Source organism: Eurytemora carolleeae, unplaced genomic scaffold, assembly GCF_000591075.1.
Source record: "Eurytemora carolleeae unplaced genomic scaffold, Eaff_2.0 scaffold335, whole genome shotgun sequence".
Classification (NCBI taxonomy): domain Eukaryota; kingdom Metazoa; phylum Arthropoda; class Copepoda; order Calanoida; family Temoridae; genus Eurytemora; species Eurytemora carolleeae.
The window spans coordinates 237,173-255,500 of NW_019396289.1; the positions used below are offsets into that span (position 1 = coordinate 237,173).

At 34.9% G+C, this 18,328-nt stretch overlaps 3 protein-coding genes across 4 annotated transcripts; all 3 read left to right on the forward strand.

Annotated features, from left to right (window-relative positions):
• The first annotated feature begins 73 nt into the window (after positions 1-73).
• Positions 74-2,157, forward strand: LOC111700233 (uncharacterized). The gene is made up of 3 exons (XM_023471099.1): positions 74-809; positions 1,242-1,300; positions 2,056-2,157. The coding sequence occupies exons 1-3, from the start codon at positions 380-382 to the stop codon at positions 2,140-2,142; spliced, it is 576 nt and encodes a 191-aa protein (XP_023326867.1). The 5' UTR covers positions 74-379; the 3' UTR covers positions 2,143-2,157.
• Positions 2,158-2,393: 236 nt separating this feature from the next.
• On the forward strand, positions 2,394-18,078 carry LOC111700222 (SUMO-activating enzyme subunit 2). The gene is made up of 17 exons (XM_023471086.1): positions 2,394-2,405; positions 4,655-4,780; positions 5,342-5,493; positions 7,328-7,437; positions 8,685-8,763; positions 9,962-10,087; positions 10,389-10,496; positions 11,697-11,854; positions 11,991-12,060; positions 12,134-12,156; positions 12,343-12,451; positions 13,219-13,311; positions 13,640-13,903; positions 14,388-14,468; positions 16,437-16,517; positions 16,807-16,877; positions 17,360-18,078. The coding sequence occupies exons 2-17, from the start codon at positions 4,660-4,662 to the stop codon at positions 17,463-17,465; spliced, it is 1,752 nt and encodes a 583-aa protein (XP_023326854.1). The 5' UTR covers positions 2,394-2,405; positions 4,655-4,659; the 3' UTR covers positions 17,466-18,078.
• Positions 2,836-4,498, forward strand: LOC111700234 (DALR anticodon-binding domain-containing protein 3-like). 2 transcript variants are annotated; one of them, XM_023471102.1, is made up of 4 exons: positions 2,836-2,919; positions 3,175-3,280; positions 3,595-3,698; positions 4,086-4,498. In XM_023471102.1, exons 1-4 carry the CDS (start codon positions 2,851-2,853, stop codon positions 4,149-4,151), a joined length of 345 nt encoding a protein of 114 aa, XP_023326870.1. In that variant the 5' UTR covers positions 2,836-2,850; the 3' UTR covers positions 4,152-4,498. The 2 variants fall into 2 exon arrangements, with proteins under 2 accessions (XP_023326870.1, XP_023326869.1); XM_023471101.1 differs by lacking the exon at positions 2,836-2,919 and adding an exon at positions 2,975-3,068.
• Positions 18,079-18,328: the final 250 nt, after the last annotated feature.

An 18,328-nucleotide genomic window follows, 5' to 3' on the forward strand; every position in this document is an offset into this window, starting at 1 on the left:
AAAAATGTTTGCTGCTCCGCGAACAAAAATAGATTTTAATAGGGGGGTGAGGGAGCCTAGCTGGGAAATGATTTTACATAAAAATATACACCCTGTTTATGGGTTAACGTGACGGTCAAAATAATTTCAATTGAATACCAATCAAAGATGCCGTGTTTTCCGTTTCAAAACTTGACACCCTTTCACCCTTTTTGACACCCTTTCACCCTTTAAACCCTTTTTTGAGCCACAAATAAGAAGATATGGTCATTTTTTAGCATTAAGAGTGTTTAAACGAAGGTTTATAATCCTGCAAATGCAGGGTTACTTAAACTTACGAACCCTATTGCATACTTAGATAATAATGTGATCTTTCAGATACTATTTTTTATGCCGGAATATGTCTCTGATCTCTGACTTCCAACGTGAACTATTGAACTCTATTATGGGTGTTGAGTGTAAACGGTTAAATCTAGTGAGAAAGCATGATAAAAATCTCTCCACTCTTGGAGAATTCAGTTTTCCTTGTTTATCCAACACCAAGGTTTGGGGGGAGGAGAAGGATATAAACAAGGTTCGAAATACAGCGTTGAGATCTCTAAGCTTGGATCGGATAGAAGCCCAGAAGGAGATCTGTGTCGTTTTCCTGAACAGGGAATACGCACTTGGTAAACTGTTCAGAGCTGCTAAAGATCCGGATGTTGAATGCTGCGATGCTACAACAAACGAAATTGTTGAGAGCAAGGATGCATCAACGAATACAGACTTGATCAATCCTGATGATTTAGACTTAACTTCTGCCAGATTTGTTTTTATGTCCGATATCATAGGTAGGTTTTTAGGGACTCAAAGCGTAATCTTAAGTGACTTTTTATTGATAAATGGGTATCTCTGCTTCACAACGGTACCCTTTTAAACCTTTGTCTGATCTAGGATGACCGCCTTTTCATTGTTTATCGACAAGAAATTGTTAAAATACTTTGTTTTCAAACTGTTTTATATTAATATTTGCTTTCATGGACAATGGACATTCTAGATTTTATTCGCCTTGATTTTACGGATTTTTACTCAGCATTTAAGAGATTTACACTCTTAGTTCTCTGTCCTCGATGCTCAAGTCAGTGGTTAAAAGGGTACTGTTGTGAATCTCGGATGTTCTGCCTCTCATGAAATGAAAGTTCACATGAAATAAACGCTTAGTGTCCCTTTAAGAAAGTCATATTTTAAACGTATTGTTTTAACTTAATATCTGTACTTTCTAGGTAGATGTATGAAGAGAGTGGGTGGAAAGTATCCAGTTTCAAACGAACACTTTACAAAGGTAAAAGCAACCGAACATTTCAAAACTTTTAGTGTTTAACTGTTACCAACGATAATTGCTAATATTCATCTAAAATTTTATTCGTTATTTCAAATATTTTTTATACTTTAAAATGTCCACCCTGTAAAGTGTTCACTGTTCAGTGTTCAGTATATATTGTGCGTATAACGACTGTGTAGTGTGTACCTATGTACATTGTTCAAACTAGACATAGTTTTGAATGACCCCTTTTAAAAAGACTTTCTGTAAAAAAGCTTACACCATGTAAACATGGGTGAATACAACTTTAATTTACTTATCCCCTTTTTCATATCCTTTTATTTCCCCTTTCATACACTTTTATTACCCCTTTCATACCCTTTTATTACCTCTTTCATACCCTTTTATTACCCCTTTCATACCCTTTTTATTTTTCAAGATTTAAGCCGGCGCTCAATTGAAACCGGTTTTTGGAGGATTTGAGACGCAGCTTAATTGCATTAAATTCGGACACAGGATGTACATTGTACATGATTCCATCCCCAAGAGATAAAGAGCATTAATTCAGAGCAGGGTCGACCAAACCCGATAATTTTTAATCACGAACGTGTTCTTAACTTCCTAGAGACATTGTGATATTAACTTCATTTATTTCCTAGTGAATGTTATATTGAAGTGAATCCTTATTCGATCTTGCAAAAAAGGACACATCAAAATAAATGAATTTAAGGTTAAATATTGTAAATCTTCCCTTTAAGCTTTACTATTTACGTTAGGTTGGTCCTGTTTTGGAAGCTGGGAGTAGGAAGAAAACTAAGTTGTCACTAGCTAAGTTTCAAAATGAGGTATTCATATTTCCCTAAAAACCCCTTTTCGAAAAAATAGAGAACAGCTAAATGGATTTAAAATTTATCTCAGTCTGGGTTGACCCTTTTCATTTCCTGAGGTTTTTGTTTGTTTTGGAAGAACATTCATCACCGTTTTCCGAAAATGGTTGGTTGATTGATTGATTGATTGATTGATTGATTAATTGATTGGATTGTTCTTAGGTACAGGAAACAATTGAGAGTTTGGACCAATATATCCACCCCTACCATCAGTATTCAACTATACTCTGCTTAAAGAGGTATTTATGTCTAGTGTAGAGCAAGGGATATATCCACCCCTACTACCAGTATTTAACTATACTCTGCTTAAAGAGGTATTTATGTCTAGTGTAGAGCAGGGGGTAAACCCACCCCTACTACCAGTATTTAACTATACTCTGCTAAAGAGGTATTTATGTCTAGAGTAGAGCAAGGGATATATCCACCCCTATTCAACTATACTCTGCTTAAAGAGGTATTTGTTTCTAGAGTAGAGCAGGGGGTATATCCACCCCTATCATCAGTATTCAACTATACTCTGCTTAAAGAGGTATTTATGTCTAGTGTAGAGCAAGGGATATATCCACCCCTACTACCAGTATTTAACTATACTCTGCTTAAAGAGGTATTTATGTCTAGTGTAGAGCAGGGGGTAAACCCACCCCTACTACCAGTATTTAACTATACTCTGCTAAAGAGGTATTTATGTCTAGAGTAGAGCAAGGGATATATCCACCCCTATCATCAGTATTTAACTATACTCTGCTTAAAGAGGTATTTATGTCTAGAGTAGAGCAAGGGATATATCCACCCCTACTACCGTATTTAACTATACTCTGCTTAAAGAGGTATTTATGTCTAGAGTAGAGCAAGGGATATATCCACCCCTACTACCAGTATTTAACTATACTCTGCTTAAAGAGGTATTTATGAGAAAAGACTTATTCGTTATCTTAAAGATTTATATATTTGGGATGTGGTCAAAGAGTCTTTAAAGTCTGATTGATTGATTGAATGATTGATTTTCAGGAGGAAGAATGGGAAATATGTTTTGTTTACCTTCTCCCCTATCCTGATCTACTCGAGGAGGTGGTACAGCAGCATACTGTGCATAGGATACCTCTTCATCTAATAGGTTATTTTTTTTAATAACTAGGTCTTCAAGGGTGCTCTGCATCTCTCTTGTAATCATTCTAACTTTTAAATTTAGTTTTTTTGTCGTAGTATTACGAGACAAAAACACCAAATAATTTCACAAGTTTTTATAAGATAATTTAGAATACCGTTTTTTTACATTTTTCAACTGTCAACATTTTAAATGAAATAGGTAAATTTTTATCAAAACTTTTAAGGGGATTCGTCTTTGACACTCAGAAAATGTTCATTTATGTTTACGTGAATACTCTACTACTAAGCTTTAATTTCTTTTTATGCTATATTTTTATTTAGGTTTAAGCAAGTGTTTATCCCGCTACTATAGCAGAGTCAAGGTTCTAAAAGATCCTCTTCCACAGTTGATCCCTATCATACATTCTAGAATACAATTCTTACAGGTTATATGTTTTCCTACACCTCAATTTTACCCAAATTTACTTTTTAAAGCAAATCCACAAATTAATATTTTATTCATTTTAAGTTATTGTGTTCAATACAAAAGTTGTACTTTGCGTTATGTTTGTTTAAAAGTATTCTATAAATGCATGTTATACTAATTAAAGACTATAAAGTGTATGTATATGTTTTCATTTCTGAGATAAAACAAATTTAACATTAACACTTAGAAGAATGGGATTGTGATTGTGCTCTTAGATTTTTCATGTTACACTTTTCAAGGTTTGATCCGACCTATCTGACGTTAAACCTCAAAAGAAATGAGAAAGAAACCTCATTTTATAATATAGTACACAATACGGCATTTGCAAAAGAAGGATTTATTTCAGGAGATTCAGAAAGTTTTCCAGTCATCACTTTATATCCTTGGACTGCAACATCTAGATAAAATGTAGTGTTGACACCCTAAACTGGCTCATTTGGCATGCACCGTTATACGGCTCATTTCGCACCGTAAAATGGCTCATGAGGCTCTGCAGGCGGGTCATAAAGCTATTCACTTAATTGCTCTATAAGCTTCTTAAACTAAATTTATGTATGATTGCAGGAATGAAAGAATGAAAGAATGAAAGAATGAAAGAATGAAAGAATGAATTAATTAATTAATTAATTAATTAATTATTGAATAATTTAAAATCTAAGAATATTCTTAGTCCAAGCTTCACTTTGTGATAAAATCTTGTAATGTATTTTCTAGGTTTTCAATCGAATTATTTTAGTAAAATACACTATTTACAACTGAGCTCTGAATTTTTGATTTCGAGATTGTAATGTACTTAGGTTCAGTTGAAGTTTCCTTAATAATCAGTTTTGTTTATTAAACTTATAATCTTTTTTTTTAAGTTGTTTCTTTAATTTTTCTAATTTCCTGGAATAAATTTGTTAAAACATATTTCAGAAAAGATGGCTCATGTGCCCGGCGTGTTTACTCCGACCCTACAGCAGAGTATTAGTGAGGCTCGTCTGCTGGTGGTGGGTGCTGGGGGGATAGGATGCGAGCTCCTCAAGAACATCGTTCTCACGGGTAAGTATTAGTAAAAATAAGCCTATTAAAGAAAATACCGTTGGTATGAAACTTGCAATGTTCTGTTTTGAGGCCTTCATTAGTTTTTATTTAAGAATTATGAATGAGTAAAAAGATAACATTAAAGTAATCATACGGTTCAAATGTTTTTTTTATCTTTAAGTATTGATAAATAAAAATCCTTTGTCCAAATTCCAGACACCCCGGTGTAAAAACGATACTTGTGTGGCTTATATATTACACAGCATTTTATAAACTCAAACTTCCCATGCAAATCATGTGAAGAGTAGCAATTCATGATTTTAGCCCGCCAATAAGCAAGTCTTTGGATATCTAAAAGTTAAAATTTTCTCTATTATCACTTGACAGAGAACTGCATGAATAATATAGATTTAAAATAGATTAATAAGAAAAATAACATTTTCTCAGAACAAGGTTGACTTCATGGATTCTTTAAATGATGCTTCTCTCAAAATTACGTCATCAGTTCCTTAAATGCGTTAGCTAAACAAGATAAAAATCAAGAAAGAATAAATAGCATAATAATTTTAAATTCTCTAGGGTTCAAGGATATCGAGGTGATTGACCTGGACACAATCGACGTGTCCAACCTGAACAGGCAGTTTCTCTTCCAGAAGCAGCACGTGGGTAAATCCAAGTCCAATGTTGCGCGGGAGAGTGCGCTTCGGTTCGCACCGGATGCTAAGATCAAGGTATATAATACAGGGTTTTGTATGCAGGGATGTATATTTTCTTTGAAAATCTTTTTCCCGTTCTCCTCTCTTTTGAAGATCACTCCCCAACCCCCAGAAGTTAGGTATAAACCCCGAAAGTTTTTTTTTGGCTAAATTGGGGAATATAAATACATTTTTGGGTAAAAAGTATGTTTTTCCTTGATCTTTAAAATCATTCCCAAATTCTTAAAAATTCACAACCATATTCTAACGATCAAAAAGGAGGAGTGGGGGGGGGGGGCTATACTTAGAAATTGGACATTAACGGACAAGTTTTTGATACTTTTTATCAAAAAATTATTTCATTTCTCCATAAAATCATTTATTTTCAATTCTAAAGAGAATAAAACCCTAGATTTTGCACTCAGAACATCCTTGTTATTAAACTTGATTGTGCTCAGAACATCCTTGTTTTTAAAATTGATTGCGCTCAGAACATCCATGTTATTAAAATTGATTGCACTCAGAACATCCTTGTTATTAAACTTGATTGCACTCAGAACATCCTTGTTTTTAAATTGATTGCACTCAGAACATCCTTGTTTTTAAACTTGATTGCACTCAGAACATCCTTGTTTTTAAAATTGATTGCACTCAGAACATCCTTGTTTTAAAAATGATTGCACGCAGAACATCCTTGTTTTTAAACTTGATTGCACTCAGAACATCCTTGTTTTTAAACTTGATTGCACTCAGAAAATCCTTGTTTTTAAACTTGATTGTGTTCCTTGTTTTTAAAATTGATTTCGCTCAGAACATCCTTGTTTTTAAAATTGATTGCGCTCAGAACATCCATGTTATTAAAATTGATTGCACTCAGAACATCCTTGTTATTAGACTTGATTGCACTCAGAACATCCTTGTTTTTAAAATTGATTGCACTCAGAACATCCTTGTTTTTCAAATTGGTTGCACTCAGAACATCCTTGTTATTAAACTTGATTGCACTCAGAACTTCCTTGTTTTTAAAATTGACTGCACTCAGAACATCCTTGTTATTTAAATTGATAGCACTCGGAACATCCTTGTTTTAAAAAATGATTGCACTCAGAACATCCTTGTTTTTAAACTTGATTGCACTCAGAACATCCTTGTTTTTAAAGTTGAGTGCACACAGAACATCCTTGTTTTTAAACTTGATTGTGCTCAGAACATCTTTGTTTTTTAAAATTGATTGCGCTCAGAACATCCTTGTTATTAAAATTGATTGCACACAGAACATCCTTGTTTTTTAAAATTGATTGCACTCAGAAATAATTCGCGGATTTTTACAAAAAAAAATTCGTGGATTTTCAAAATTTTCAAAAGTTTAATGAAGATCGAACTTTGATGGAGACAAATATTTGAAATTTTGATCCTTCATAAACCTTCCCTGTGGTCACGTGATGTCCCACAAAAAAATTGGGCCCGATCGGTTCAGCCGTTTTGACGTTTATTGGATACAAACAAACAGACAGACAAACAAGCCAAATTTATGTATAGATTGCACTCAGAACATCCTTGTTTTTAAACTTGAGTGCACTCAGAACATCCTTGTTTTTAAACTTGATTGCACTCAGAACATCCTTGTTTTTTAAATTGATTAAACTCAGAACATCCTTGTTTTTAAAATTGATTGCACTCAGAACATCCTTGTTTTTAAACTTGAGTGCACTCAGAACATCCTTGTTTTTAAAACTGATTGCGCTCAGAACATCCTTGTTTTTAGTTAACACTTTTGAGTTCAAACAACTTAACAAGTATTTTTAACGATTTTGAAAGTAATTTTTATAAGAGGTTTGATCTTATTTTGAAAATTTTTGATTTTATTCAGGCGTATCATGATTCTATCATGAAAGAGGAGTATGGAGTTAACTTCTATAAGAACTTCTCTCTCTGCCTCAACGCCCTGGACAACAGGGCCGCCAGGAACCATGTCAACAGGTGCATTATAAATTTTACCGCCTTTCGGCCAACATTTCTTAACGTCTCTTGGGACAGTTAATTAAAATTACTACCTGCTCTATGAAGTTATCATGAAAAAAATCGCATTTTCATCTCAACAGACGATAACATTATTTACAACTACCTTTTCGGGAAATTATAAAAAAAGTACTGAACCACGGGTTCCTTCGACCATTTTTGTCTGTTTGGATGTTTTGTTGGAAAAATTGGCCTTGGGAACCATTGTAAAGAAAAATTTCCCTGAATCTTTGTAAATAATTATATTTCATCTATATCTCTTCACTCGTACACACAGGTTAGCTATAGCTGGCCAAACGGCTAAACCAAATTGGCCGAATTTTTTTGAGAACCCATAGGCGGGTAGTGGGTACCCTTGGGGTAACATTTTTTTTTTCAAAACTCGAAATTTGTTTTCATAGTGTACTTTCTTTTAAGTCCATGGACAAAGCCTGGCACTTCAGCTAGTGGTGTAATATAAGCAAACTTTGTAGAGCATAATACCTGGAAATTCATGATATTTCGTAGATTTTTGTGAGTCATCTGAAACCCGAATATAAATATAAATGTTAAGAATGGACAAATTTGTCTGCCCGGGGCCAACATTAACTGATTGAGCAAACGCATTAAATGTTAACTATGTCTCGAAGAAAGAACGATTGTTTGATAATTTAAAAGGAAGACGACATTTGTGAGGAATTAACTTTTTTGGCGATTTCCCCCTTAAATAATACAGTTAATCTAAATCTAAATCTATGTAAACTAATGATTTTAAATGTTTAAATATTGCTCTTGATGTCTTAACATTTCATTGAAATGGTTAAAACACATAGAGGGAGGTGAACTGATGTCCCATATCATATTAGATCGTTTGTACCTTTAAATTACTTACTTACTGTATACTTGGTGAGTAGTTGGAGTTTAGATCTTACGATTTTCGGGACTAATCAGAAATTTGAAAAAAGAAAGAATCATTTAAAAATTGTTCAAGGCTAATATAAAAATTTGCATGTAGAAAATACTAGGGTTTTCGAGTAGTATGTGCTTTTTTGGTGTTAAAGCTTTGAGATAATCCAATATGATATGGGACGGTAACTGAGGCATGACGAGTATATCACCGGGTCTTATTGAGAAAGTGTGTGGGGGGGGGGGGTTGGACTGAAGTATTAGACTTTTCGCTGAAATATCTTTTAAACTTATGAAATTTCCAACAATGTATAAAATATAAGGATGTGCCTGGCCGCTAACCTACCCCTGGTCGAGTCCGGTACAGCGGGATATCTGGGACAAGTCACTGTTATTAGGAAGGTAAGATAAATTCTACTTTGTGCCGCCTTTTGACCAGTTTGGAAACTAATCAGTTTTCAAACTTATAAACATTAATATCTAATTCATACTTGGAGTACCGTTGGGAATCAGACATTGCCATCTTTCCTGGGAGGTTCACTTGATGTTACCTTTAAGATTAATAATTTTAAGAGTGTTTATGAAAAAAATGAGTTTTGTTGTGTTACGGTGGTAAACTGGGGAATACAGGTTCTAGATCTTTAGTGTTCAGATTTCTCAGAATTTAAAGTAATACATATCGGAGTTTAAAGGAATATATATCGGAATTTATTTCGGAATAAATATCGAAATAAACATCGAATATATATCGGAATACAAAACGGAATATATAACGGAATATATATCGGAATATAAAGGGATATATATCGGAATATAAAGGAATATATATCGGAATATAAAGGAATATATATCGGAATATAAAGGAATATATATCGGAATTTAAAGGAATATATATCGGAATTTAAAGGAATATTTATCGGAATATAAAGGAATATGTATTGGAATATAAAGGAATTTATATCGGAATTTAATGGAATATGTATCGGAATATAAAGGAATATGTATTGGAATTTAAAGGAATATATATCGGAATATTAAGGAATATATATCGGAATATAAAGGGATATATTTCGGAATATAAAGGAATATATATCGGAATATAAAGGGATTTTTTCGGAATTTAAAGGAATATATATCGGAATATAAAGGAATATGTATCGGAATGTAAAGGATATATATCGGAATTTAAAAGAATCTATATCGGAATATAAAGGAATATATATCGGAATATAAAGGGATATATTTCAGAATTTAAAGGAATATATATCGGAATATAAAGGAATATGTATCGGAATGTAAAGGATATATATCGGAATTTAAAGGAATATGTATCGGAATATTGTCTGTTTGTTTGTTTGTTTTTCCGATCATAACACTGGAACCCCTGGACCGATTTGTCTCAAATTTTGATTGGCGAACTCGGGACATCTGCGGGAATGTTCTTAGCTTGGTTTTGAGATTCTAAGTCGAGTTTTAAAGCGAAAAGAATGTTTTACGGTTAAAAATCGTCTTAGTGTGGGTTAACACTGGAGTAACTTCGAGTACCCTGTGCAACGCTAGGTTCCCAAGCTAGTAATATATATAAATATTAACTATCTAGGGTGCTACCGAGTGCTATGAGTGTCAGCCTAAACCTCACCAGAAAACCTTCCCTGGGTGTACAATTAGGAACACACCTAGTGAACCTATACATTGTATTGTGTGGGCTAAACATCTTTTCAATCAGGTATATAACATACTGTACATGCTGTATATAGAATACTGTACAGTGTACATGCTGTAAATGACATGCCGTACAGTCTGTACAATTAGGAACACACCTAGTGAACCTGTACATTGTATTGTCTGGGCTAAACATCATTCTAATTTGGTACATAACATACTATAGATACTATACTGACATACCCTACCATCTTCATTTTAAAGACTCTGTATACAATTAGCAACACACGTGACCTAGGAGACCTGTTCGTTGTATTGTTGATACTAATATAATGAACAGTCCCTTTAATAAAGTATTTGTTCAGCTGTTTGGTGAGGATGATCCTGATCAGGATGTATCTCCTGATACAGAGGATCCTGAGGCTGCTGGAGATCAGGCAGGAGCGGCTGCTACAGAGAAGGAGGGAACAGAGGTAGGNTGATTTGAATTGATTTGAATTGATTTGAATTGATTTGAATTGATTTGAATTGATTTGAATTGATTTGAATTGATTTGAATTGATTTGAATTGATTTGAATTGATTTGAATTGATTTGAATTGATTTGAATTGATTTGAATTGATTTGAATTGATTTGAATTGATTTGAATTGATTTGAATTGATTTGAATTGATTTGAATTGATTTGAATTGATTTGAATTGATTTGAATTGATTTGAATTGATTTGAATTGATTTGAATTGATTTGAATTGATTTGAATTGATTTGAATTGATTTGAATTGATTTGAATTGATCTGAATTGATCTAAATTCTGAAATAGTCTGATTTGATCTGAATTGATTAATCTAATCTGAAATGGATAAAGGTAATGTCAGGAAAAGTGGGCTGATCTAGCTAAATGTTGAATAGGAGAAAGACAAAGAGTCTCCTGCTTATTTAAATTGCATTTCAGGAGAAGGGAGATGATATAGCTTGGGACAAAGATTATCCAGCTCATCTTGGTTATATTTCAGGAGAAGGGAGATGATCTAGCTTGGGACAAAGATACTCCAGCTCATCTTGATTATATTTCAGGAGAAGGGAGATGATCTAGCTTGGGACAAAGATACTCCAGCTCATCTTGATTATATTTCAGGAGAAGGGAGATGATCTAGCTTGGGACAAAGATACTCCAGCTCATCTTGATTTCGTGACAGCTTGTGCAAACATCAGGATGTACATCTTCAACATTCAACCCAAATCCAGGTGCTTGATCAACTGAAGTTAAATGTAAAATAGTTTTTATCTGATCGAAAGTTATTCATTATTCAAGCATCTCTGAATATTTTTGAAACTTTTTTAACTACTTTCTTAAATAGTTCTTAATTAATTTGTCTTTTTGATAGGATTTTTTTTTCAATTGCCGGAACTTTGAATCAGTTTCATGTTCTTGTGTTTATCGTTCATCTATCAATTAATTTTAACATTTGATTTAGCCTTTAGTAAAGTTTACTGATATACTTAACGATAGCTTCAAATGATATTAAAGTGGAGCTGTGAGTGTAATTTCAAGTGAACCTCCGTGGAAAAATGAAATAAAAAAAAATAAAAAATTTTAGTCAATAATATCAATCCCAGAAAACTTGTTTAAATAAATTAAAACTAAATGATTTTTGACTATTTTGTCCATGTCAGGGTGGGAATGTGGCAAGAAAGTCAACTAAACAATGGGCCCAGGATTGTGATTACTCGACACAGAAATTGTTCCAAAAACTTTTCAACGACGACATTAAATATCTTCTCTCTATGGACAAACTCTGGGCTAAGAGAAGGCCACCAACCCCACTTGACTGGTAAGTTAGAGGTTTTATCCAACATTCAGATTTATCAGACTTGGGTTACTTACCCACTTTATATCCATGATGGTATCCATATTATATTGTTATTTACTGGGTTGCCAGATTTGATCCATATTATATTATTATCTAGGGATTGTCTACCTGACACTACAGAGAAGAATGGATCGGCTGAGAACTCCTCTAACCTGGTGGATCAGAAGGTAAATCAAATTTGGTCGTAAGACTGATGATAGGCTTAAACTGTGAAAGGATGAAAAGCCTTGAATTTGAAAGGATAGTGATGGCGTATTGGTGAGGTCAACTTGATGTTGAACAATTCTTGGCCAATTGAATTGAATGACAACGGATCCGTATCAGAGTCAGGATCCGGATCCATCATCACGGATGCGGATCCGGATCCGCATCAAAATGATACGGATCCGAAACACTGAGGGTTACTCTAAAATACGCTTGCTTTCCTTTAATTTGTTGTTCTTGTTCAGGTTCGAAGTAAAATCTATGGCTGGAAATATTATTCCCGCCATAGCTACTACCAACGCTGTTATTGCCGGCTGTATTGTTATGGAGGCCATCAAAATTCTTAATAATCAGGTTTTTATTAAAACATTCTTTTATACAATATATTCATCTTATTTCAAGAGGGAGGCTAAACCAATCTACGATTTTATTAGTTTTCCAGTCGGGGTTGCTTTAGTGTATTTCTTTAAAGGTTGCATTGGTAAAGGGGGGATGTGAACTTGGACCGTAAAGACAAAGGTTTAAATGTGAGTCGAACATGCCGCTCTAGAATGGGAAGGTTCCTTGAAATTTCGCCTACAGAGGCCAAATTTTAAGAATGAGCCGCGACTTAAATATGGTTTGTTCTGCTTAAAATTGTATTCAATGTTTCAAGATTTAAGCCGGCGCTCCATTAAAACCGGTTTTTGGCGGATTTAAGACGAGGCTCAAATTCACTAATTTTGGATTCAGTCCCCATTTTTACATACTTAAATTAATATTATTTCCCGAAAATATGAAAGGTTAAGATCTGTATGAATTTACTTATTATTGAGGTGGATAAGTGTAAGACCGTTTAACTGAGTTAAAATATTTTATGAATTTACTTATTATTAAGCTGGATAAGTGTAATACCGTGCAACTGAGTTAAGATCTTGTTTGAATTTACTGATTATTAAGGTGGATAAGTGTAATACTGTGTAACTAAGTTAAGATCTTGTATGAATTTACTTATTATTAAGGTTGATAAGTGTAATTCCGTGTAACTGAGCTAAGATCTTGTATGAATTTACTTATTATAGAGAGGGATAAGAGTAAAACAGTTTAACTGAGTTCAACTCTTGTATGAATTTACTTATAAGGTGGATAAGTGTAAGACTGTGTACCTGAGACGCCAGCCAAACCCAAGAAAGAAGATTCTTGTTACTGAGAGCCTGGAACCACCAAACCCTAAGGTATAGACACAGAACAGAGATAAGGACACAGGACAGATAGCATAGATTGGGGCACATGACAGAGCTAAGGACACATGGATTAAGGCATAGGACAAAGGACACAAATAAAAACACAGGACAGAGATGGAATGAAATTATTATTTATTGTAGTTTCACCTTACTGGTCAAGTGTCGTAACCAATTGGTACATTAATAGTTGTTATGGCTATTTTTGACGAAGTCTCAGCCCTTACTTCTACGGAATGATGGTTGATCGCTTGTTTGTTTGATATATTCAAGAAAGTAAGATTATGTATCCTAGCATCTATCTGATAACAATGTTGTTCAGTGCTACGTGTGCTCTGATAAGCCTGAGGTGAATGTCCTGCTCAACCTTGAGACAACCACCATCAAGGTCCTAGAGGAGAAGATACTCAAGGGGTCCCTCAACATGGTCGCCCCCGACGTAGAGATCGAAGGGAAGGGGGTGATCATGATTTCGAGTGAGGAGGGAGACACAGATTGCAACAATGACAAGTTCTTGAAAGATTTTGGTTTAAAGGATGGAAGTATTCTTACTTGTGATGATTTCCTGCAAAACTATCAACTCAAGGTTAGTTTTAACTAGGGCTAAATTCTTGAACAGGGAGGGAAACAGATTTTGAGAGAATAAAAGTTAAATGGGTCTCAAATTGTTACAATTGTTATCAGATAAGTTTCCGTTTTCGTTCTGTCTTGTTTTAATTTGTCATCTTTCCGAAAATATAAAAAAAGGGGTTTTTAGAACAAAATATAAATGGCTGTGCCCAGTCCTATTTTCTAGTGCAGAGCAGTCTATTTGATCCGTTTTTTACCTAGTTTTTTTTTTTTTTGCTTTTTGCTGGCTCATAAATTATAAAATGCAAACTGTAGAGAACAACATTTTAAACTATGTGAAGTCTTCACAGTGTTTCTTTGGAGCAATTAAAAAATCTTAAAAACAATGTCCAATTTTATTAGCAAGCGATGAATCCACTGGTTTAAAATAATCGTTACTTTATCATGTTATGCATACTGTATAGGAAGGTATTTATAATTAAATTTTGTTTATAATTAAGATGATCCTGTATCACGCTGACAAGCTTGATGACGGACAGGAGTTTATTCTTACCGGAGACAAATCACAACTTCAACCCAAGGTAAACATTCAGGGCTTAGGGAATTCGGATCCGCAACATTTATAGCTCCATCGATCCCGGGTCCAAAACAGTTTAGCTCCATCGATCCCGGGTCCACAAAGTTTAGCTCCATTGATCCCGGCTCCACAACAGTTTACCTCCATTGATCCCGGGTCTACAACAGTTTACCTCCATTGATCCCGGATCCACAACAGTTTACCTCCATTGATCCCGTATCCACAACAGTTTAGCTCCATCGATCCCGGGTCCACAACAGTTTACCTCCATTAATCCCGGGTCCACAACAGTTTACCTCCATTGATCCCGGATCCACAACAGTTTAGCTCCATTGATTCCGGGTCCACAACAGTTAAGCTCCATTGATCAAGGGTCCACAACAGTTTAGCTCCATTGATCAAGGGTCCAAAACAGTTTAGCTCCATTGATCAAGGGTCCGCAACAGTTTAGCTCCATTGATCCCGGATCCGTAACAGTTTAGCTTCATTGATCCTGGGTCCGCTACAGTTTAGCTCCATTGATCCCGGGTCCACAACAGTTTGGCTCCATTGATCCCGGGTCCACAACAGTTTAGCTCCATTGATCCCGGATCCGTAACAGTTTAGCTTCATTGATCCTGGGTCCGCTACAGTTTAGCTCCATTGATCAAGGGTCCACAACAGTTTAGCTCCATTGATTCCGGGTCCACAACAGTTTAGCTCCATTGATCAAGGGTCCAAAACAGTTTAGCTCCATTGATTCCGGGTCCAAAACAGTTTAGCTCCATTGATCCCGGATCCGCAACAGTTTAGCTTCATTGATCCCGGGTCCGCTACAGTTTAGTTCCATTGATTCCGGGTCCGCAACAGTTTAGCTCCATTGATCCCGGGTCCACAACAGTTTAGCTCCATTGATCCCGGGTCCACAACAGTTTTGCTCCATTGATCCCGGGTCCGCAACAGTTTAGCTCCATTGATCCCGGGTCCACAACAGTTTAGCTCCATTGATTCCGGGTCCACAACAGTTTAGCTCCATTGATCCCGGGTCCACAACAGTTTAGCTCCATTGATCCCGGGTCCGCAACATATTGGCTGCATGGATCCCTGATCCGCAACAGTTTAGCTCAATTGATCCCGGGTCCGCAAAATATTGGCTGCATGGATCCCTGATCCACAACAGTTTAGCTCCATTGATCCCGGGTCCGCAATATATTGGCTGCATGGATCCCTGATCCACAACAGTTTAACTCCAATGATCCCGGGTCCGCAACATATTGGCTGCATGGATCCCTGATCCGCAACAGTTTAGCTCCATTGATTCCGGATCCGCAAAAAAACGGATCCGATTAGCTAAGTACTAACCATGACTTAATTCTCCTAATGATATAAAGCGGGAAAAAGGCTGGATAGGGAACATATTTTTTTAGAATAATAAACTTTAAGATTTTTTCATGAGTTTAACCCTAATTTGCATATGCACCCGGATTAAGTTTTGTCACTCCCAAATTGGTAATGGGTTTAAGACTTCGTGTGTTGGTTTTGAAACCTATTGAGGTTAATAATTAGCCGCTAATTGATGAACATGGAATCCAACAGCTTTATTTATTATCAGTTTTTCCGAAACATTTATTTCAACTGTGAAATTTGCGGGAAAAAAAACGTTTTTTATTTATTATTTAAAGATTAAGAAGTTTAGTCGTTATTATTTTCGTATTATCGAAAGTTTCCTGTCAAAATAATGTTACGCAATATTTCCCGCAATGTCGCGCTGTACTTGTGCATTTGTATCAGTTCAGTGTGTTAATTATATCAAAAAAATAAAGAAATCCTTAACTGTTGACCAACATAATATGGAACTAGCGGAATGAAGGATTGTCACTAATGGTTTTGAGAATGGAATCTGGTAGTATGGCAACCCGAGAGCCTGATTGAAGTTATATTTTTATTCTCTTGATTACTTTGTCTATGATTAACTAAGAAACTCCCTGATCAGGAGGAGAAGGAGAAGATTCCTGAACCTGAGAAGATGGAAGCTTCTAATACTGGGCCAATAGATGTAGAAGATGATGTCGAGGTAGGGCACTTGGATTCAGTTTTTTACATAATTTTTATCTTAAAAGAAAAACAATTGTTTTTAAACTGGTTATTCTTATTATTTGCTTTTATTACACTTTGCCAAAGTTTTGCCAACAACTAACGTGTTTTAATTATCATTTTTTGTTTGTTTTTGCTTTTTTGTAGGATTAAAAGATTGCAAACTTTCACAGAATGTTGAAGTTTTTTTAATCGGTTTTATAAATCGAACCAAACAATTTCATTCCTCATTTCACCCTGCCCAGTTTTCAACCCATTTCTATCTCTAGGTTGTGTCCAATGGAGACAGGAAGAGAGGTGCTGAGGACTCCAATGGAAACCCGAAAGCTAAAAGACCAAAGTAAGATAAAAGTTAAATACTGTTTAAACGTTCACTTGATTTAGCAAGTAAAATTTTCGACCATGATTCAGTTGAAATGCATTATGTTAAAAATGTTGTACTTTGTTGGTTTTATTTATCAAAAACAAATTTCAATTAAGTGTTCGGTTTTCGCTATTTTTTTAGGCAGCATCTTATTGTACAATTCTTTGACATTAAGAAAGAGTGTTTTGATGACAAAATTATTACTTTTCAGGGGGGGGGGGGAATTTGTCAACTTGAATCCATATATTTTTGCGGATCCTGATTCAGGGAGCTAAAATGTTTCAGATCCAATGAATCCTAATTTTTGGCATTGTTTTTTTTAATTTTTAATTGAATTCATAAAAGTAGACGACAATTTTTACTAGTTGGCTATTTTAAATTTGTTCCAGGTATTTTGAATGATTGATTTCAAAGATTTCTTTTTTATTTCTTGACAATTGAACATGTAAAATGTTCAGGGTTGATACGGAGGGAGACGACGACATTCAGATCTGTGAGTCGGAGCCAAGTAAGAAGAAACCAGCTCCTCCTGCAGCAGAAGACGGAGTCATCTGTATTGAGTAATTACGAAGCGAACCGGAGCCAGTGAATATAGTAGTTATACTCCGATACTACTATATCTCACACTTGATTAATTAGTTGTTTGTTTTTTACAAACAGGTTTCTTGTTTTATTCGTGGTTGTACTCGTGTGAACTTTGTACTTCCAGTGTACTCTGAACTTATGTACTAAGTGGAATCTGTACTTAATGTACTTAGTGTACTCTGTATTTTATGTTCTGAGTGTTTTCTTAAATGATATTGCTTAGTGCACATTTTACGGATTGATCCCATTGTACTTTAAACTGATTTTACGTAGTGTACCCTGCACTGACTGTACTCTCTGTACTGGTTTGTACTCAACGTACATGAAGTAAACCTGAACCAATTTCTCCTGCATTTCTCTGTATAAATGTCTCAATTTAATGTGCGCGCCATACCTTTAATTAGTATTAACCTCGGTCCTGTAAACTGGACAGTGTACAGTGAACTGTACGCTATACATTGTATTGTACTCTGAACACTGTACAGTGAATTGTACAGTGACCCAACTATTTATGTATCTTTTGGAATAAGCTTTAGATTTTCAGAAAACTGTAAAAAATGTTTCTTTAAAATAAACTTAATCTTTCCGATTGCGTGTCAGTGAAGAATTTTTGAAGCATTTAGTGAACTAATTCATCTTTCACGTCTGGACAGTGGACAATAAGAATTTTTAAAAATGAATAGAAATTATCTATTGTACCGCCAAGAATTACAAAGGGGAGATAAAAAACAAGATCGAAATGTGACGGAAAGATTACAGTAACCAATAATAAGGGGAAGCAGAAATTGAAATGTCGAGATAGCTTAATAATAGAAAGTTGATAATAGATGGAAAATAGACGA